The sequence below is a fragment of the Trichosurus vulpecula genome, chromosome 1 (assembly GCF_011100635.1).
Source record: "Trichosurus vulpecula isolate mTriVul1 chromosome 1, mTriVul1.pri, whole genome shotgun sequence".
NCBI classification, from domain to species: domain Eukaryota; kingdom Metazoa; phylum Chordata; class Mammalia; order Diprotodontia; family Phalangeridae; genus Trichosurus; species Trichosurus vulpecula.
In genome coordinates, this window is record NC_050573.1 from 15803332 (window position 1) to 15825399 (window position 22068).

The 22068-nt window shown below is 51.8% G+C and overlaps 1 protein-coding gene across 4 annotated transcripts in view; it reads left to right on the top strand.

Annotated features, from left to right (window-relative positions):
- Positions 1 to 787: 787 nt before the first annotated feature.
- AP1B1 (adaptor related protein complex 1 subunit beta 1) overlaps positions 788 to 22068 on the top strand; it is a 38557-nt gene continuing 17276 nt past the window's right edge. For 2 of the 4 annotated variants that reach the window (XM_036760011.1, XM_036760027.1), the window contains exons 1-5: positions 788 to 950; positions 17787 to 17850; positions 19205 to 19310; positions 20849 to 20984; positions 21360 to 21605. In XM_036760011.1, the coding sequence (XP_036615906.1) occupies positions 17814 to 17850; positions 19205 to 19310; positions 20849 to 20984; positions 21360 to 21605 (525 nt within the window). In that variant the 5' untranslated portion in view covers positions 788 to 950; positions 17787 to 17813. The remainder of the gene's footprint in view (positions 951 to 17786; positions 17851 to 19204; positions 19311 to 20848; positions 20985 to 21359; positions 21606 to 22068) is intronic. The other 2 variants (XM_036760037.1, XM_036760019.1) reach the window with 2 other exon arrangements.

A 22068-nucleotide genomic window follows, 5' to 3' on the forward strand; every position in this document is an offset into this window, starting at 1 on the left:
TAACACCAGTTCCCTCTTATCTCCTTATTTTTAAATCTGCTCTGTGGAGCTTGTAAGGAGAAAAGGAGGGTCAGACCCAGAAGGGTTCTGAAAACACTGAGAGGGAGGGGTGGAGGGCTGCCATTTGCCACTACCTTCTTCTATGCCCTTGGGCGTATATTAGTCTTTGGACCTTGGTTTCCTCGGCTGTAAAATAGACTCGATACCAGCAGTCCTCCTTAATGTGGGCGCCTTCCGTATGAGAATGTTTCCCGTATCTTATTGGTACACAGTTGTTTACACGTTGTCTTCCTCTTTAGACTGTAAGCCTCTCGAGGGTAGGGACTATCTTTTGCCTTTCTTGGGATCCCCAGGGCTTAACACATGTACTAGTTTGTTGTACTTAGCACAGGCGCTTGTTGATTGGCTGAAGGTCTCTTCCAGTTCTAGATCTAAGACCTTGTGATCTGGTAGAGTACAAGCTCCTGGAGGGCAAGAAGAGTTGAATATTTTTGTCCTACACCACCGAGCCCGAGGGCCTGACATTCTGCCGGGGCTGAGATGCGACACCAGAAGGGTTAACACTAGAGCGCACGCCCCGCCCCTCCCACCTCGGCCGCCTCCGCCCTTGGCTCCGCCCCCACCTCTTCGCTTTCTCTCCCATTGGCTGAGCCCGTCCGCGCGCCCCGCCCTTCCCTCCGTCATCTCCTTCTCTTGGTTCCGCCCCCTATGCCCCCCTCCTCCCGCCACCTCCTCCGCCTCTTCCCCTTTGGCTCCGCCCCCTCCGCGCGCGCCCCGCCCCGCGCCCAGCGTCCACCGGAAGTGCCCCCGCGCAGGCTCACTTCCGCCCGGCAGGTGACAGCCACGGTTCTGGGAGAGCGGCCGGCGTCGGAACGGGCGGACGGACGGACTGAGCGGCCGGCGGAGCAGGCGCGGGGCCGAGACCGCGGACGTCGTGCAGCCCAGCCGAGGCGAGCCGAGGGGGGAACTCCCGGGGCCCCGAGGGTGAGGGGGCCGGAGCCAGAGCCCGGTGGGGGAGGGGGGGGGCGGGGACCAACGGCCACCTCTGCCGGGCTGCGAGTCCAGGCGCGAGGGGTCAGAGGTCGCGGTGGGCAAGAGGCGGGGGAGGGGCGGCGGGGGGAGCGGAGCGTGGCCCCCACCCTCCTTGCCCTTCCCTCTCCTCCTCCCCCCAGTGGGCGGGCAAAAAAGAGGGGGACAGTGGAGCGGGGCAGAGACGGCCTGTCACCCTCCACCAATTCATTCATTCATTCGTTCGTTCATTCATTCCTCCCTCCAAGCCGCCAGTCCCAGACTCACGAATGTCCGACCTGGGAATGGCCTCAGAGGTCGCCCAGCCAGGCCCCTTCATTTTTTACAGCGGAAGAAACTGAGGCCCAGGGGGAGGAAGTGCCTGCCCAGGGTTACACAGCTAAGGGTCAGGGCTGGCATCAGCATCCACCTTTTACAGATGGGGAAACTGAGACTTAGAGAGGGGGGATGAGCTTGCCCATGGTCAGGCAGGATCCTCTGGGCCCCGAGGCTAGATGTCCACACACACACACACACACACACACACACACATCCTGCTTCTTCCTTGTGCCTGGATTTGGAGGTGGGGGCTCGGGGCCAGGCCGGACCTCTGACCCTTACTCCCTGTGTGACCTTGAGCAAGTTACCCCATCTCCAAGTTTCCTGATGTGTAAAATGAGGGGGAGGACTGGGTGACCTCTACTGTCCAGTTCTGACCCCGTGGTCCGGGGAGATGGACAGCGTGAGGTGCTGGGGCAGGACCCCCATCTAGGGCTCTAACTGAGCTTCACCCCAGCAGGAAGCTCCAGGGGGGCAGAGCTCCTTCCGTTGTGGTCTTTATACCCTAGTACAAAGCACCTGGCACATACAGTCGCTCAGTCGATGCTTAGTGAATTGAATGGTCGTGAGGAAGGACTGAACTTGGATCAGAAGCTCTGGGTTCAGGTCTTATACTCTGAGGCCCCTCGTTGTCCGTGTGACCTTGGGCAAGTACCTTCCTTTCTAGGGGACTCTCTTTCCCCATATGTAAAATTAGGGTAATGAGTCACAAGAAAGTGCATTGTCAACCTTAAAGTGCTGGAGAAGTAGGACTTTGTTGTCCAGAGCCTGGCAGATGATCACAAGTCTTGGAGCTGGAAGGAACCTGAAGGGCCAGTCCAGACCTTGCTTGTTGGTTTGCTGCCTTTCCCGCCCCCAGTGTTTCTGTTCCTGACCATGGCTGTCTATGGGTGCTTTGGGTCTGTCATTTGGCTCTCTCCGGAGATGGGAGTTTGTTCCTTGGAGATTCTGCCTTACTTAAGATGCAGAGATTAGTAAGAGCATCGAGGAGGTTCTGTTGAGGTGGCTGGGTTAGGCATTGGGGAGCGTTAGGAATTTGGGAGGAGGTATTAAGTGATCGCTATTCATGTATCTCCCTGGACCTTTGCAATAATGATTCAGGTTTCTATATTGCTTTAATATGTGCAGAGAACTTTTCTTTCTTCTGAGAGGAGGTTTGTTGTTCAGTTTTTCAACCGTATTTGACTCTGTGACCCTGTGGACCAGACTGTCCATGGGGTTTTCTTGGCAGAGATACTGGAGATGTTTGCCATTTCCTTCTCCAGTGGTTTAAGGCAAACAGAGGTTAAGCGACTTGCCCAGGGTCACACAGCTAGTAAATGTCTAAGGCTAGATTTGACCTCGGGTCTTCCTAACCCCAGGCCCAGCACTGTAGCCACTGAGCCACCTAGCTGCCCTCTTGTACTGATATTATCTTCATTTTACAGATTCAGAGATTGGGGCTCTCTGAGATTAGTGTGTTCACTTACCTGGGAAGTTTCTGAAGTTAGACTTGACATTCTGCCTTGGAGCCCTCATGAGGCTTGGGTCTGTTATCATCTGCCTGAATGAGATGATCGGAGGATTTATGCTTTAGCTCCCAATTCCACTCTTTCTGAATGAGTCGTTTGACCTCCTTGGCAAGGGGGGAGAGTGAGGAAACATGCCGGGTCTGCTGGGGCCGAGAAGCTGTAGAAGAGAGTGTCAGGGAAGGTATTTTTAAGAATAGACGAGTGTAATGTCATGGAGAGTCAGGAGGTCTGAATTCTTCACCTGATTCTGCCATAAACCAGCTTTGTGACCCTGGGTCGGTTACTTCACTCTCTGGCCTCGGTTTCCTCATCTGTAAAAAGGCGAGATCATAGAATCCCAGATTTAATGATGAGTCAACATTTCTGTGGGTTGGAAAATGTTCTACATATACCATGTCATTTGAGCCTCATAACAACCCCATGGTACCACACAGGTATTATTTATGCCCATTTACAGGTGAAAACTTTAAGGTAGGTTGTTATGCACCTGCCCATGGTTATACAACTAGTAAGTGTCAGAGGTAAGTGTGGAGCTGACTCCAAATTGAGCCTTTCTTCTGCTGTGCCTGCCTGCCTGTTCATTTTACAGACCAGGCACTACAGGTGGACAACCTCCAATACCGATTCCAGGGCTAGAATTTGGATATCCTGGAGGAGGCCAAGGTATTGCTCACACTCGGCTGCCTGGGGGCTGACCTCGGGAGTGCCTTCCATGACTGCATCATTTGATGCCTCACCCAAAGAAGGGTCAGTGCGACCCTTCTGAAGATGTGTGAGGGTCTTACTTTTATGTCTGAGGACTCGTGCTCCCAGTCCTGCTGTGATGCATTGTTTGCTTAGAGGTCAGAAGGCCTTCATTTTACTTTTGATGCTGTTGTTGGTATTCTCACTTTCTCCAACCCTGACTCAGTTTCTCAGTTGGTAATATGGGGAAGAATATCTGCTGCCAGCTCCCCCCTTCTGGGTGTTATAAGCGAGTGTATGCGTGTTTCCACAAGCTCGTTAAGAAAGCTGTGATATAAATATTACCGTAGTGCTTTTTTTTCCTGGGGATCTTTATTCCTACTTACATCCAACTAACAGAAACTTGTTAATCATTACTGTATCCCCATTTAACAAGGGAGCATTTAAGATGAAGCGACTTGGCCATGGGCGGCAGAAACCAGATGAAATTTGGAGCTTCTTTCTCTTGGGCCTGTGGGCATCCACTGGGCGCCTCTGGCCTCCATCTTTGGCACATTGACTAGTACCCCTAGTGGCCCCAGAGTTATTTCTTACAGGGGCACACATCTGCTGACTAGTGAAGCTTCCTGTGGAGAGGGATGTAGCTATTTGCTTTGTCCCTTGGCCCAGTTAGCACTTGAGGGAAGTTCACTCAGGCATTGCTGTGTTCGGTCTTCCTTCCCTTTTCAGAAAACTTTGTTCTGGGGCTTTCTGAGGCTACCTAGGGCTTTCCAGACCCTATTTAATGTACTTCTTAAGGGTGTTCAAAAGATACGAAGCCCATCCTGCTCTTGCTAACTAGCCAGGCCCAGGGTCTAAAGGGCTGGGGGGATGCAGCACATTCCCCAGCCCTGGTCTAGAAGATTTTATTTCTGCAGGCATTCTCCCTGGAACAGACACTAACTTCTGAAATGGTTTGGCTGTTGGCTTCCTAGGAAAACACCAAATTCATTATGAAATGCTTGAGGTGTGGCCAGTGGCTAGGCACAATTCCTCTTCTTCAGTGTTCTTGTCAAAGCTGAGTGGGCAATCTGGTTTCCTTGAAAGTCAGCTCTTCATGGGAGGTTTCATTGCCCAGATAATACTCCCTGTCAGAGACAGATAATTAGAAGTGGAGGAGGTTGACGTGGTCTTTTTAATTATCAGTTCCAAACTTCCTTCCTGTCACCTCCTTTCTTAACAAAAGAGCAAATTTTCCATGGAGAATTGGCCATGCAAGTAAATAAGGGAATGCCCTGTAAACATAGGCATTTAGTAAATATTTGCTGAGTGATTGAATTGATCCGGGGAGTTTAAAACAGTTTGTGAATGTTCTGTCATCTCTGTCATCCATCCTGGTGCCATTCCAGGTGGCAGTGAGGTTTTCCATCTTTAAAGCCATCAGTTGCTTTGCTTCTTGTGCCACAGTGTTCCCAGGACCCAGAAGGTCAGGAGAAGGTGAGGAGGTGTATAGTTGTGAGGACAAATGCCAAGGGCTAGCACCGGTGATAAGGTCTGAGGTGCCACCTGTCCACTAGCCAGGCCCCTCTCACCGAAGTCCTGGACCTGGACTCCTTCTGTGCTATCATGGAGGAAAAAGAAACTGTATGAGTTCGAGGCTTCCTGCCCTGGCCAGGGAAGGGGCCAGGTCCCCGTAGCTACTGGTCCCCTGGTTGCTCTTTGCATCTGCTCTTTGCTGGCTTCTCTTCGGGGCCCCAGGCCTGCCCTCTGCACCAGCACCTTTCCTGAAATCAGGAAGTTAGGAGGAGGGGGAGGGGGTTCTCTCAGCTGACTGACTGACTGCTGTGTGGTCCTGGCCAGAGTCCATCCCCTGGCCTCTCTGTAATAACAGATCCCAGACTCATGTTTGTAGCTCTTCCCTTAGAGATAACACTGCCTTAGGCAGCTCACTGCCCTCTCCACTTTTCCTGCAAAATGAGGCAACTTCTCTAAAGAATCTCTGTTGGTCATACAGTGAATAGAACACTGGGCCTGGAGTCAGGAGGAGCTGAGTTCAAATCCTGCCTTTAACACTTACTAGCTGTGTGACCCTGGACAAGTCACTTTACCCCCATCTACCTCAAGTCCTCATCTGTAAAATGAGGATAAGAATAGACATCATGATGATAATAGTGATAGCTAACATTTATATACTGTATGAGGCAACTGGGTGGTCCAGTGGGTAGTGCCAGGCCTAGAGTTGGGAAGACTCATCTTCCTGATTTCAAATCTGGCGTCAGACACTTACTAGCTGTGGGACCCTGGACAAGTCACTTAACCCTATTTGCCTCAGTTTCCTCACCTGTAAAATAAGCTGGAGAAGGAAATGGCAAACCACTCCAGTATCTCTGCCAAGAAAACCCCAAATGGGGTCACAGAGAGTCAGACAAGATGGAAACAACAACTTCCTGACTCTAGGCCTGGCTCTCTATCCACTGTGCCACCTGGCTGCCCAGCACCTACCTCTCAGGGCTCTTGTGGGGTTAAATGAGTTAAGATTTATAAAGCACCATATAAACGCTGGCATCATTCATCAGCAGGTACTTACCAAGCTTCTGCAGTGTGCTAGGCGCTGGGGGGGCCAGGACAAAAACAGAATTGCTGTCCACGCTGAGCTTACCTTCTTTGGGCAGGGGAGGGTTTGGAGGGGGAAGGCAGGGCAGTTGAGGTTAAGTGACTTGCCCAAGGTCACACTGCTAGTAAGTATCAAGTGTCTGAGGCCGAATTTGAACTCAGGTCCTCCTGACTCGAGGGTCAGTGCTCTACTCACTGTTCCACCCAGCCACCCCAGTGAGCTTACCTTCTAATGAGGCAGACAAATACTTGTACAGGAGATGCAGCATAAGTTTAAGGTGAATAAATACACATGCACAGAGTAGATAAGGACAGAGTGCTGTGGGGAGACCCTAGCAGTTGGCAGAACCCAAAGATTTCATGCAACAGATAATAGCATTTATATAGTGCTTTAAGGTCTGGAAATCTCATTTTACCCTCACAACAATCCTGGGAAGTAGGTATTCTTATTATCCCCATTTTGCAGATGGGGAAACTGAGGCAGAGGGGTGAAGTGACTTGTCCAGGATCAAACAGCTAAGGAAGGGTTTGAGGCTGGATTTGAACTCAGGTCTTCCTGATGGCGGGCCTGGCACTATATCTACTGCATCACACAATAGCTTGAGGCAGAAGTGGAGCTGATGCCAGGCTCAGGAGATGGCAGAGTCATGCAGACAGGAGGTAGATGTGATGTTGACTTGCAAGTGAGATCTCCGTCTTTTCCAAAATCTCACCTGTGAATTTCTAAACATTTCAGCAACTTGGCCAGATTGGCTTTGGAAGTGAGATTAAATACTTTTGTTTCAAGGACTTGACTGGGACTTCACTGGGATGGTCTAAGCAGGATTTAGCTATAGTATGTTGTTGACCTCTCAGGCTTGGCTAAGTTGGGTGTCCTGACACTCTAAAAGAGGAGGAATGTATGAGTGTCGAGAGGGAGAGGCATCAAGGCTGGGCTCCCACCTGTGGGCCCCCCGACCTGTTCGAGGAAGTCCGTGGCTGCTCCGATTCTGTTTTCATTATGGCAGCCAGGGAGGGGCAGCCTGGCCTGGGTGGGAAAGGGAGGGTGCAGCTTGACTTTCAGGCCCATCCACCCTTTTGTCCTTCCTTTTCCCTTTTATCATTTATTTACTTAGCTGTGGTCAGCTGTCGAAAAACTTGCTTGGGGACTGATATATTCAGTTTCAGTAACGTGAAAACCAGTTGCCAGTCAGAGCAAACACGTCTTTGAGCCACCAGAGTCATTTTTGTTCTTTTTCTTGAGTCCAGAGATGGAAAGTCTAGGTAATTTCCCTCCCTCTGAAGCTAGTTCACCTAATACTGAGGTTTCTTTCACAGTGTGCCCAGTCTCAACAGATGAGGTTTTATCTGTACCATCTGGCAGAAGCACTCTTCCCCAGAAAATTGCCTCCAAGATAAAATCCAGATTCCTCAGCTTGGCATTCCAGGCCATCCCTAATCAGGACTCTCCTACCCTTATCTCCAGCCACTTTCCATGGCAATCCTTTACTTGAGCATGAAGGCACGCATGCTTCCATGCCACGTGTTTGCTCTCCGCCCCCCCCCCCCCCAGCCTTCAAGGGCCAGCCTCATTCCATCTTGGTTTCTAGCATCACCAGGTTATTCAAAGCCTCCATCACCTTTACAGACTTTTTGTTGGCATTAATTTACTAGGTTTCTGATTGGTCTTTCTGCCTGTATTTCACTCCTCCCTTGTCTGCTTCAAACCCTCCAACAGGAAGTATCTACCTGAGGCCATGGCCTTCCAGCCAGCCCCCAGCCTAGCTTTCCAGGCTTATTTTACACTATTCCCCATTCTTTTCTGACTCTGCCTTTACTCACATCTTCCAGAGCCCCATCCTGGGATCACCAGCTCCTCCTATGAAAAGAACCCCTTTCCTGCAGCCTCCAGGAAACTTATCCTCATCTCCTAGAGCGGAAAGTGATCCCTCCCTCCTCCAGTTTCTCATGGCACTCTGGCCTCCTTCTCTGAACTCACTCCTGTCATAATTATCTGTGTATAGCACAGCTGTATCTTATTTCATCTTTGTTTTAGCAGCACCAGGAGCTTTAGAAATGTTGGTTTAGTTGAATGTTCTCCCCTCAATGAGGGCACAGTGATGTGCTCCATGTCTGAACTTTGCTAGTATTTATGGCCTCCGTTGTTCATCTGAGCGATTGTATATTCCATTTGTAGGTAGTTTGATGAGGTGTGTGTGTGAGTGACTAGTCGTCCCAAGCAGGGTGTAAGATCTTGGAGGATGAGGACTGTCTTCTCTTTTATGTCCCCCTCGGTGCTGAGCAGAGGGCGGTGTACAGAGTGGACACTCAGCACTTGTGGATCCCAAAACTTAGCCCCACAGAAATATCCCCAACTGATGGTTGAGAAGTCTGGTAGCTGCCCGGGATGGCATGTTTCTTGGGGCTTCTTTCTCTGGTGTGTCCTGAAAGGCAGTGGGCAATAGAACATAGGATCATAGCAATAGAGTTGGACGAGGCCTGAGAGGTCCGTCGTCCGGTTTGGCCTCCTTGTTTTCCAAATGAGGTAACCGAGGCCGAGTGGTCAGGTGATTTTCCCAGGTTGTACAGCTAGTAAGTATCAGAGCCAGCATTCGAACCTGGGGCTGGTATTCTGACTCTCTCCATTGCGAGGACCCAGGGCTTGGCCCACGGGGCCTGTAGGGATTGCAGTTGATATGGAGAAGTTGCACATCGAATAGGTCCTGGGGCAACGTCAGCTCCCAGCCTTGCTGGCTTTTTCCCTGGGATTTGGCCCCTGCCTTCTCCTTGCTCCCGTAGCTTGAGGTCTTTCTTATCCAATGAGCAGTGAGAAGCCCCGGTGTGCCACAGAAATGTGAGTGATTGCTGTCCTCCTACAAAGTTTCTTGTAGGTTCTTGAGAATGATAGACTGGAAGGAATCTTGTAGGTAGTGTAGCCTGCAGACTGGTTGAACCCCCCTCCAATCCTGGATTCTGCTCTAGAACCGCAGGACAGAAACAAAAACAAGGCCATATCGTGTCAGGATGTGCCTGCTTTTGATTTTTTTCCTTTTAATTTAGCTGCTCACGTGCCCCAAGAAATTGCTTTTAGGAGTAATCAGTTTTTATCCACTCCCAGGCAGGACCAATAACTTGATAAGCTGGCACAGACCTAGCATTTGCCAGGTGTGTTACTAAATTTGGGTTTCACTTTGTTCAGACTAGATGGTCTGGCTCTAAAATATCCTGTAATTCAATCCCAGAAGGGCTCTTGAGGGCCGTGTTGCAATCCTTGCTACCAAGCGCCTTTTGGTGAGGAGAAGAGAGCCAGAGGCCCATTTCTGGGCCGCACTCTGCGCACAGGGAGTCCCTAGCTTGATGAAAAGGTATGGTTGCAGCGGCAGCCACCTCATCACCTGACCACTGTGTTAGCCCTGGCCGGAGAAGGCTCACGGCCAAGTCTGCGGCCACCACCTTCTACTGAGTTTCCTTGGCAGAGTTGCCATTTTTCTTTCCTTTCTCCTATTTTTTTTGTTACAGGGATAGCTCTGGGTCTCAGGAGCGGGCAGGATGTGTTTGGGAATGAGGCTGTAACAAGATTAAGGAAAAGATCCAGAGCCCTGATAGACTTTCGCCTCTTGGCTGGCCACTGGGATCTTCCAGCTGCTCGCCAGTGAAGGAGCATGCCTCCTGGTTTGAGCGGGTGGGCATGTTGGGGTTTACGTGTCCAAGGATTCACACAGGCCAGCTGCTGGGCATCATTGGCAGTGTGCCAGCCTCAGATCCAGCTGAAGCAGGACCAGGAGAAGTCTGAAAGGAGGATTTGGGCTTTCCATTCCAGGGAATACTTTAGCCTCTGCTACGTCCTCCAAGATGAGGACTGACCTTTGGCACAAATTTACCCATATTAAAAATTTAAGCCTACTGCTTTTAGGGTTCCAAAGCATTCATACACATTATCTCATTTGCTAGGATGTGATTGGTAGTGCAAGAATGACTATATATCCCATTTTACAGATGAGAAAATTGAGGCTCAGGTTATAACTTGCTCAAGAGTTACATACAAGGTGGGGGAGGTGGAACTCAGCCCAGGGCTTTTGATTCCACCCCCGCGATCTTGTCCTCCGTGTCAGGACTCCTCTTTAACAAGACCAGGTCAGAGAGACTGTTTTTGCTGCTAACTTCCTTAGGCTGCCCTTAATTGGTTGCCTGGCACCCCACATGCCTCCTGTACCTATCCCAGGGCAGCCCCAGGGTGGCCCAGGATGTTGGAGTCGACCCATGGGCTGAAGTGCCCAGAATCCCACCTGCTCAATCCCTACACACACCCCCCACACACACACACCCTTGTTGTCTTGGCAGCATCTTTTGTCATTTGTTTGTTCGGGAGGTTTCCCGGGTGCCCTCAATGTGCTTCTGCCTACTGTAGCTGCCCCATTGACATTTATCATCTGACTGAATAACTTCCCGGAGATGGTGAACCCTCCCCAAAGCTGTTTGGGGAACTACCCTCTGCACTGTTCACCCCCTCGGGCACTACCCTGTTCCTAATGTTTTCTCCCCAGTAGAGAGCTTCAGTAGCATCCATTGTCATTGGCTACGTCAGGCGTGGGCCTTTCTGTTGTTCCCCCAGAGGCTTAGAGGGCCACCTGGCTCTATTTCCTGTGGTTTGAAACCCCTGGGTAAAGTCCCTTGTCACCATGTGTGTGGCATTTCACTTCTCAGCCTCAGTCTCCTCAGGTCTAAAAGAGGAAAATCCTGCAGCCATAACGCCTACCTGAGGCCCTTGTGGGGAAGGGGTATATGAAATGTGACAACCACATTCATGTGCCGCAGTGCAAAGATGAAGTGTGTAGTGGGCCTCAGAGCTGGGCTCTTCACCCTTTGCAGGGCCTGCACCCCTCGCGCAGTCCGGTCAGGCAGTCCAGGCTTCCTCCGGGAGCTGCCAATGGGCAGTATCCATATACAAGCGAGCTGCAGCCACCATCCAACCAGCAGCCGCTAGGGGGCACCATGGACGGGGTTGTTACCACCTAGGCCCTGCCCTTGGTGCACAGTGAGTGCTTACTAGGCACACAGTGAGGGCTTTTCCATGAGCAGTGGGTAGCAGGGCTTTACAGACCTTCTGGCCCACTGTGGGGCACCCTTCCCTGAAGAGCTAGAAGGGTGGTCTTTGGAGCCCTTTCAGGCCGCCACTAGCTTCTCCAGAGGCTTGACGTCAGAAAGCGCTCTGTACAGAGAGCAGGAAGAAGACCCCCTTCCTGAACCTGAGCCACGGGTGCCCACAGGGCAGTGCCCCATGGGGCTCTTTCCTAAAGCCTTCTGAAAACTGGACTCCCCGGAGAGAATGGCAGTGGATGCCAGGCTTTCTTTTTTGTTTGTTTGGAGTGTGTGTGGTGCCCTTTCCATGATCCATTTAGAATTTAGATTTAGATTTAGTGGAGGAACCTGAGGTTTAAACCATTTGCCCAGAGTCGTATGTATAGTAAGTAATAAAGCTGGGATTCAGACCTGGGCCTTCTGTGCCCAAACCCAGCTAGGCCAGACTGCCTCTTTAGAGAGGTAAAGTTACTTTTAACATTAAAATCACAACGTTGACTTTATCATAAAACTTGCCTTCTGTGAGGCTCTGGATCAGAGAGGGAAGTGGAGAACAGTGAGAGAGAAAAGATTTTCTGTTCCAGTTCCCAGGAGCCTCCCCTTTCCCCTCCTTCAGTTCTGGAGTTAGGAGGGAAAATGTTTTCCCACTTCTTGTCCCCATTCTGGTCCACTTCTGGCCCCTTGGGTGGTACTGTTTCCACCACACTGCCTTGGTCCCCTGCAGACTGCTCCCAGACCCTCCCAAAGGCTCCCTTAGCACCTGAGAAATAACCAGTGGAAATGATGCCATGCCTGGCTTTCCTGCTCAGCTGGGGAAGGGGCTGCTATTTCTACAAGAGAAAGGGGGGCCAGGGAGAGGTTCTTCCTTTTCAGTCAGATGATGACTAGTCCAGGGATTTGGCCCCAGAGGCCAGGAGACTGTCCAGGCCTTCTGCATGGGTTGGAGGAACACAGGACCCAAGGGGGCTCCTGGCTTGGGAGCAGTAGCAGGGCCTTTCTCCTCTTGGGATAGTTTACATGCACCCTTCCCTTGGGGCCATCCCAGCAGCCATTTACCAAGACTCAGGTAGAACTTAGCTTTGGCAGAAGTAATTGAGAGTGGGAGCAGGAGGCATTCTGAAACCAGCCATGGCCTTATAGTCATCCTGTGCCTTCAGCAACAATCAGCCTGATCAGACCTGCGCACACGGGCACATGCGTGGGCAGGTACACATGGGCACTCACATATATACATGGGCAGGCATACATGGGCACACACAGGCATACATGGACATACACATACACCCAGGCACACAGAGAAATGCACAGGCACACGTATACACATGGGCAGGCATACATGGGCACATACATGCACACAGAGAAATGCACAGGCACACACATATACACATGGGCACACAGGCAGACACACAGCTCTAATAGGCAGAAACCCAGGCCTGGGTCATCCTCCGTCCTGAGGCCTCTGACCCTTGGGCCCCAGGCACCCACACACCTTCCTGTGGCAGGTGATGTGACACCTCTACAAAATCAAGGAATCTCGGAGCAAGGCCATGATTCCTCTGAGCTCTGCAGGGTAGAAGTGAAATCTGTCAGACTCCAGTCATGCCAGGAAAACAGCTGAGCTTCCTTTGGCATCACTAACTCTCCTTCTCCAGACATTAACTTTCTAGGTTTCCTCTTCCTTGGGGAGGAAAAGGAAAGTTTCCTCCTTTGGTATGAGGAGGCTGGGCCAGATCTCCTCCTGAGATCCTCCTGCAGAAATAATCCCAATAGTGATAGCTTACACTTTCCCTAAATTCTCTCCTGTGATCTTAACCGTGCTGAGTGCTGTCATGATGAGGAATCCGAGGGTCAGGGCAAGGGTTTGCTAGAGGTTACAGAGTAGCAAAGCACCCCAGGGCTTTCTGCGCCAAGTCTGAGCTCTTTCCATGATGGAGTCTCTCGCAGAAAGCATATGAAAGGTTAATAATTCTCACCAAATAGATGAGATTCAGGGGCTGGTTTTGTGGTTAAGTCTCTAGGCTGGTTGTGCTTGACTCCCTCCCTGCAACATGACAGGTTTCTCTCTTTAAAAATGAGTCTCTTATCTGACTTCAAAGGAATAAGACTTCTGCAGCTTCTCCCTTTGGGATCTCTGCAGCAGCGATGGGCGGAAAGAGGCTGCAGAATGGCAGGAAGTCGGCCTCAGGTTGATTCTGGGACAAGCTGCTTAGCAGCCGTAAGGAGGCCGTGGTCCAGAGCTTAATACCGTTGAAATGTCAGAGACCTCGGTGGCTGAGTAACAGGCCCCTTCTCCTGATGTTCCCCAAAGTGAAGCCTCTCTTCCCTTCCTCATGGCTGGTGGGTATAACACCATTGGAGGCCTGGGATAGTCTAGCAGCCCAAGCAGCAGATTTCAGCTCGGTATAAAGAAGGCACCAGATTGGAAATGAACGGGGGCTTCCATTGGGAGGTAGCACACTGGACTCCAAGGAACCTGCCTTTCCATCATTATGTCCCACCGTACCCTCACCGAGGCCAGACACTGGCCTACTTCCCCTGGCCTCCTGATCACACTCGGCAGGCCCATCTGTGCCTCTGCAGCGGCTGGCCCTTTCTCTCCATGTGGAGACCGGACCACCCTGCCAGATGCCACGGAGGTGATCAGTCAGTCCACCAGCATCGAGTAATCACCTTCTACATGCTAGAGATGCTGGAGACACCGGAGATGCAGGCGAAACTGAGATAGAACCTGGCCTCAAGGACCTTATGGTCTCTGCACTGGAGATACAGATGAGGCAGCCAGGTGATGCTCTGGGCCTGGAGGCGGGAAGCCCCAAGTTCAAATCAGGCTTTGGTATGCCCTGGCTAAGTCACTGAACCTCCCTCAGCCTCATTTTCCTCACCTATAAAATAGGAATAACCCACTTCCTAGGGGTGAGGTAAAGTTCTCAGCAAAGCTGACAGTGGTGTCTGATTCTGTGACTTTATTTAGAAAACAAATGCAAGTTAAAGGGGAGGGGGGCAGCCACTGGTAGTTGGGGCATCAGGAAAGGCCTCAGGTGTGGCAGGTGGCACTCCTTTCTAACTGTAGGTCCCATGGTTCTTCCCGCCCACGTGAAGCCACTTTTCAGAAGTTGGTTCCCCCGACCATCTCGTTCTGTTCTGCAGCTTTTCCTATGTACTTCCTATTCTGGTTTTTTTTTTCCAATCTCAAATGAAGTAGGTTGCTATAAAACCAGGAGGGAGGTTCTTGGGGGAATGTGTTTTGTCCCTTGCAGATGAGGGAAGGTGAAGTTGACTTCCTCCTGGCCTGGAGAAGTTGGTTCTCGATGCTTTTAACACCATCACATCAGGGTCCAGGTCTTGGACATAGTGAGGCCCACTTGGATTCCAGCCTCAGCTGTGTTTTACCTGTAGGACTTTGGGCCGGTCATGTCACTTCTCTGGGCTTCATCTGTAAAATGAGGTGGTTGGCCTCTCAGGTCTCCCTAAGTCGATGTTTCTGTGGTAACTGTAGCTCAGACACATCTAGATGGAGTGTGGCTTTCCTTCCAGCTTCAGCAGCGCCAGCCGACCTTGGCATAGAGTTTGTTTTATTTTCTCTGTGTGTTTGTCTGACCCCGTTTATTACCAGAGATATCCCTTCTAGAGACAGCATTTCATTCCCTACACTTACCCTTCTAGCACAGCTCAGTCCTTCCTGTCCTCACCTTCATCCTGCCTCCACAGCTGGTCTTGTCCTCGTAGGCAAGAAGAGCCTTTCACCCCTAGGGTTTCACCCATGGTGCTCTCCCTTCAGTTAGATGCAGGTAACATTGATGAAGTGGCTACACTGGCCTGGCCTGAGGAGAATACAAAGACACATGAGACAGAGTTGCTGCTCAGTGGATAGAGCCCCTGGCCTGGAATCAGGAAGAGCTGAGTTCAAATTCAGCCTCAGACACTGACTAGCTGTGGGACCCTGGACGAGTTGCTTCACCCTGTTTGCCTCAGTTTCCTCATCTGTCAAATGAGCTGAGAAAGGAAATGGCAAGCCACTCCAGTAGCTTTGCCAAGAAAACCCCAAACTGGGTCACAAAGAGTGGGACCTAATTGAACAGCCACAATCTGGTAGAGGGGTGTGTGGTGGAGGGAGAGCTGGCCTCAAAGCCAGAGATACCTGGGTCAGAGCCCACCTCTAACACATCCTGGCTGTAGGACCCCGAGGTTCTGAGACTTCACACTGCCCCAGACTAGTGGGTGGGGAGGAGAGCATATTGGCTTAGAAAACCACAAATCAACATTATCTGTGTTATATTGTGTCTTTTATTAGTTTTGTCAAACATTTCCCAATTCCATTTTAATCTTATTTAGCTTCGCTTTGTGGGCTGGTGCGTTTGATACCTCCACTTTTGGCCACTCTCTGAGATGATCACATGACCACAGACGTGCATAGTAGAGGGAGTTTCCCTGGGAGGTCCCTGTCCTAATGAATTCCTGGGTGCAGTCCCTCATCCTCAGCTAGGGGAAGTAAGAGGCAATGAAACTTGGATTAGGCATCAGCAAACCTCCTTTGCCTGGGAGAGACAGCTTCAGAGCTGGATGGCTCCTGGTCAGTGGTGGCGTCTGAATGACTCGGGGGAGATGGGAGGCCATCGTTGGCGTGCAGAAGGGGGTGAACAGCTTGGAGTTAGGAAAGCGCGGGAGGCTTTGGGGGGTGAGACGTGAGGAATCCAGTTTACCTTCCTTGGGACCATGAGTCCTAAATTTAGTTAGGCTGTCTCAGTGATGCAGAGAGGCTTTCTATCCCACCCATTCCTGTTGGGCCCTTCCTAAAGAATCTGATTAGGACTAACTAGACCAACTTCCAGTGGCCCACTGTTGAGTTGGTTGTTGGCCATTTCAGTCGTGTCTGAGTTTGTGACCCCATTGGGGTCTTCTTGGCAGAGATACTAGAGTGGTTTGCCATTTCCCTCTCTAGCTCATTTGACAGATGAGCAAAGTGAGGCAAACAGAGTTAAGTGACTTGCCCAGCGTCACCCAGCTACCAAGTGTCTGAGGCCAGATTGGAACCAGGAAGATGAGCCTTCCTGACTCCAGGCCCTGCGCTCTATCACCTAGCTGCCCCAAATTGAGGCATTGCCTGATTTTTATTCGAAATAGTTCATATCAAAAGCAAAAAAAAAAAATGGATGGCTCACAACCAGGCAGTAAGAGACTGAGAGGTTTAGTCTGGAGAAAGAAAACCATGAGCTGTGAGCGATGGCTGTCTTCAGGTATTGACGTCTGCCCAGCTTCAGAGGGCAGAACAGTGTAAAAGAACTGGCCAGAGATGGAAAGGGCTGCCTCAGGCCCAGAGCAGAGACCAGGTGAGAGCAAAGGTGTGCCTGCCTGGCCTCCCAGACCCCTCCTCACCCCTGGTCAGTTATGAGGCCCATTGCTGCAAGGGTCTTGCCTGCCTTTGTAGGCCTCATGGCAACCATCACGTAGACCCCTCAGGGAACCTGCTTGGGAACGGTTGTTCTGAAGGGTCTGTTGTGCCAACTGACATTTGGAGCCCAAAAGCTGCGGCCCCTTCTTTCCTGTGCTGCGTTTCTCTACCCTTCCACTAGGGAAATTCCACATCCCTTTTTAGTTTTGCAAAATAATACATCTTTACATCATGGAACCAGGCAGGTGCTTTTCCCCCTTTCCACCAACAATGACTAACAACTATTGTTAACCTGGAGAAGGTCTCAGAGCCAGTCTGCTTCCCATCAAAACTCCCTTCTACCAGAGGGTAGCAGAAGGCTGCCCATCCTTTTTTGGTGGGGGGAAGGCAGGTCACACAGCTAGTAAGTGTTATCAAGTGTCTGAGTCTGAATTTGAACTCAGGTCCCCCTGACTCCAGGGCCGATACTCTACCCACCCCTAAGGCTCCCCTTCTTGAGGCTCGTGGCATGATGTCTCCTAGCCGTCATTCTCAAACCTTGACCTCCCCATCAAGAAGTAACAGATTGGAAGAAGGTGGGGTTGGGTCCACAGCAGTCCTGAGTCTTTTGACTTCTCTCTTCCCTGAAGACTTATGAAGAATAGACAGAGGGCCGCAGGGGGCCGAGTCTGTGCCACTTTAACAGAGCTTCCTCCCAGTTAGCCAGATTTTGCTGCTAACTCTGTTTTCATCTGTCCAATTAGGATCATAGGCTCATAGACTTAGAGCTGGAAGGACCCTTAGAGACCATTGAATGCAACTCCCCCTCCCATTTCACAGCTGAGGAGATTGAAGCTCAGAAAGGTTAAGGAATTCGTCCAGGATCATGTCTGGGGTAGGATTTGAACCACACCAGTGCCCTTTCCACCGTCCTGCCTCTCAGCTGACGCCATTCCTCACTCAAACTCCTAATGTCAGGCCTGCGTCTGAGAGGCCTCTGAGAAAGGGAGAGAGGAGCTGTCAGGAAGGCGGGCAGTGGAGAGTCACTGGATGCTCCTGCCAGGCTGCAGCCTCTCTACGGCTGCTTAGTACCAGACCATCCAGTTCGCTATCTCCCCCAGGCAGCTTGGCCTTTGGATGGCTTCCCGAGACTTCTTTCTCGTGGCTTTAGTGTGAAGTTATCGGGGTAAAGTCTTTCTTGTTCTTTCTGCTTCTTGTTCTTGCAGAGCTCTGCTACCAATCAAGGGACCAAAATGACTGACTCCAAGTATTTCACCACCACCAAGAAAGGTACTGCCCTGGAGGGACGCCGGGCTGGGCCTCAGCGGGGCTGACCTGACCACTTACTCCCCGGGGGGTTACGGGAGAGGGAGCCCCCCCATGGAAGGCAGTCGATCATGTTAACAGCTGGAGGGGTTTGGCCAACCTTGGGCAGTCACTTCTCATGAATGGTGGAGGTGACTGACTGTTCCTTTGGAGAGTGGGCAGAAGGAGTGATCTCCTCATGGAAATTGGCCACTTGGGGAAAGAGGCAGCCGGAGGTGTCGGTCTCTCTGGTCCTTCCTCCGTCCGGCCCAGCTAGATGTGCCAAGCATGGGAATAGAGGGTTCTGGTCAAAACGGTTGGGGGCTGGGCCTCCAAGCCTCCCTTCTGGTCACGTGGCCATCTGGCAGAGCCCCCTTCCACCCCATCAGCTGCTATGGGGTTTAGGCAGTGATCCCAGTGGAGCAGCCGTTGCTGCCTGCCTCAGAACCCTCTGGAGCTGACAGGGCTTACGGGAAGGGAGCAGAACTCTCACTGTCAAGGCCAGGCTGAGCTCATGCGGCTGCCCGGCTCATTCTTCCTGGCTGAGCTGCCATGCTGTGCTGTGTGTCCTTGTGTTTTTGTTAACCCTGTTTCAATCTCAAGATCCCTCCCACTTCCCCAGGGTCCTGAGCCATTCTGCATTTCCTTCTCTTCCTGGCTGCTCACTTTGTGGGGGGTATGCCTGTGGCCCCTCCCCCCAGAGAACTGTTTCTCACCACTATAGTGCCCCCCCTTTAGGAGCTCAGCACAAAGGAGGTGAGAGTTCTCATGGTACAAATGGGAAACTGAGTACAGCAGCCCACAGTGTGGGTGTGCTCAGAGGAGAAGTCAGGAGTCCTGGTTACCACCACTTGTCAGTCCTAGACTGCCCTGCTTCCCCATTCCTTGGGGGTTCAGGGTGTGGATTCCCATGTTCAGCACAGAACAGCCGGATGTAGGCCAGGAAGTGAAACCCTGACCAAGGCATTCTAAGCAGATATTCCAGGAAAGGCCCAACTGCAGAAATCACTCAATGTCTGTTTGACCCAGGGTCCTCTGTCCCTTAGCTCTGCATTTTGCCAGTTGCTGAGGATTCCTGCTCAGGCCTTGAGTGAGCCCACTGAGCCAGAACTATCCCTCACCCTTGTTCTCTCCTTGGTCCTCAGCCTTCCAAGCCCTCCCTGCCCACGAGCTCCTCCTTCTAGAGAACAGCTCTCCGGTGTGTAGTGGTAGTCTGGTCTCTTGGGTTTCTGGCTGTCCCTGCAGAGGCCCTGGGCTGATGTGGGTCTCTGCCCTTCGGGGGAGGTGAGCCCGGTCGTGCCGCACAGGCCTGGCTTCACCGTCACCTGCTCTTTTCCAGGGGAGATCTTCGAGCTGAAGGCAGAGCTCAATAGCGACAAGAAGGAAAAGAAAAAGGAAGCTGTGAAGAAAGTGATCGCGTCCATGACCGTGGGCAAAGACGTCAGGTGGGAGAGGCCTCAGAGCCCCCAGGGACGTGGTTCAGTCCTCCCAGCCCCCAGCAGCCGGAGCCCAGGACGCAGCTTGGCTCGCGGTGTTAATCGCCTTCCCCCTCCTGCCTCCTCGGAATCCTAGGCCCCTGCCAAGCCTCTCCTGACTCTGGGCCCACCACGCTGTCACCCCTTTTCTATCTAGGGCGCTGTTCTCACTGCCATGCATTCACTTCTCGTCTGGTCTTGCATCGTGTGTGTACAGCCTGTCTTTGCAGCCAGATTGGAAGCTCCTTGAGGGTAGCAACTTTATTTTATGCTGAGAATTCTCTTAGGGCAGGGCTTGGTCACCTTCCTGTGTCCTGGACCCCTCTGGCTGTCTGGCGATGCCTAGGAACCCCTTCTCAGAATCATGTTTTTAATGGAGTCGAATAAAGCAAGTAAGATTATAGAAGAAAGCCACTATATTAAAATATGATTATCGAAATATTTTTAAAAGCAGGTTCATGACCCTGACTAAGAATCGCTGCCTTCTGGTGGCAGTCCCATGACAGCTGGTCTCTGATTTGCTAACACAGGCACACATCCACATGTGCTTTTCCTTTTCACTGGGGACCTGGTGGCTGGACCAGATGTGTCCTTGGAGCTGTCACCCAGCAGAGGAAGGGCTCTGATCACCCATGATTATCCCCAAGCCCTCTGCCCAGTTGTCAGCCAAGAGAATTTGCTGGACCTGCTCTGGGGCCTGGCCCGGCCCTGCTGGGCCCCTTCCTAAATCAGATGCCTCTGAAACTGCATTGCTTGCCTCAAACAGAACTCCCGAGTCACCTCTTTGTGGAGAAAGTGACTTTGTCACTCTATTTCAAATGATCCTGTTTTGCTCAGGGGTTGGGCACACAAGATTAAGTCAGGCTCATCAGTATTGCCTCCAGCCCCCTTTTTTCTCCCTTGATGGCAGCTTCAGGGTGACCTGTCTGCTTCAGCCCTGGCCCACCGCCCCTGAGCCCTTTGGAGATCCATTTCAAGCTCACAAACCTCAGCCTTCCCTTCCCTTCCCTGTATTTGCCTTAAGAATTTGAGGGAAGTGAGAGTGAGGCTAAGACTGTCCACCCACTGGAGAACACTGGGCTTCCCCACGGCCCAGTTTAAAAGCGGAGTCTCAAGGCCAGAGGCAGTGTCCTCCACTAAGGGCTATGTGGAGAGAGCTCTTCCCCTCAGGAGCCCAGCAGGGTGTCCACACAACTCCTTGCCTTTTCTCAGGTTCCATCCAGAACAGAGGAGATTTGTTCACAGAGCAAAAACAACCACCTTAGAAGGACCTTTGGACCCCCAGGCTGCTTAGACGTCATGGTAGCCAAGGGAGGCCCTCCCTTTCAGTGGAAATGTCTCTGGCTGTCTCCCCTCCCCCAGCCACACTCTTCATCTCTCTCATGTGGGCTCTCACACTCCTGCCCCTCCCTGCCCAACCCTAGGCAGCCAGTTACCTGAGGCTGCCTTCTGCACCTTCTCCACACAAGGTCAGACCTGGTGCTGATTGGTTTGCTTTGGCTTCCCAGTGCCCTCTTCCCTGACGTGGTCAACTGTATGCAGACTGACAATCTCGAGCTGAAGAAGCTGGTGTATCTGTACCTGATGAATTATGCCAAAAGCCAGCCAGACATGGCCATCATGGCCGTCAACACCTTTGTGAAGGTGGGTAGGCCCAGGCCTCAGCATGGGGGAAGTCCTTCTCTCCCTTTTATTCACACTGATGATCCCAGCATGTTTCAGCAGGAATTTTAGGGCTTCCTTCTCACCCTCTTCCCCCTCTTCCCTCCCCCCGCCCCCGCACATGTGTGCATGGTTATTTCCCTTCATGGTGTTATCCTATAGATACTAGGACCCCCTAGGATCATTTTGGAGCAGATAAGGAAGATTTCTGTTAAACCACTTGACTTGCCTACTCTTGGCAGGTGAATCTGGGGCTAGTAAGCTTAGTGGTGTCAGCTTGCACTCCAGCATATAGTCCTGAGACCCTCTGTAGGGAATTCTGGAAATGAGATAAGCACCTGTGTTTAACCCCTTCAGGATTGCGAGGATCCCAACCCCCTGATCCGGGCCCTGGCCGTGCGGACCATGGGTTGCATTCGAGTGGATAAGATTACTGAGTACCTGTGTGAGCCTCTCCGCAAGTGCCTGAAAGATGAGGACCCTTATGTGCGCAAGACTGCTGCTGTGTGTGTGGCCAAGCTGCATGACATCAATGCCCAGCTGGTGGAGGACCAGGGCTTCCTGGACACCCTCAAGGACCTCATCTCAGACTCCAACCCCATGGTGAGCCAGTGCCTTCCTGCCTCAAGCTCAGGCAACTTGTCGAGCCTGGCACTTCCTGGGCAGGCCAGCCATGATTAAACATTATCGCCTCCCTGTTAATGGCACATGGGCTGCTGCTTTCCCAACCATGGTTCCCACCAGTGTTTGTGGGAATTTCCACTGGTGGCATTTGGTGCAGTGAGACTTGTTTGTGTCCCTGGACTCCTTTGGTACACCAGGGAAACCCTGGTGGAGAGCTTCCCTGCAGCACAGCAGAGAAGTGTCCTAGGCCAAGACAGTAGGAGCTGGGCTGTAGAGAGGGGATGCCTTGGCCTAGGAGGCGAAGTCACTTGCCCAGAGCCACACAGCCTCTGTGTGTGTGTGTGTGTGTGTGTGTGTGTGTGTGTGTGTGGAGGGGAGTGGGGGAGAGAGATGGAGTGGGAGAGCAGGGCACGACTCAGTGGCCCCAGGGTTGGCCCTGGAT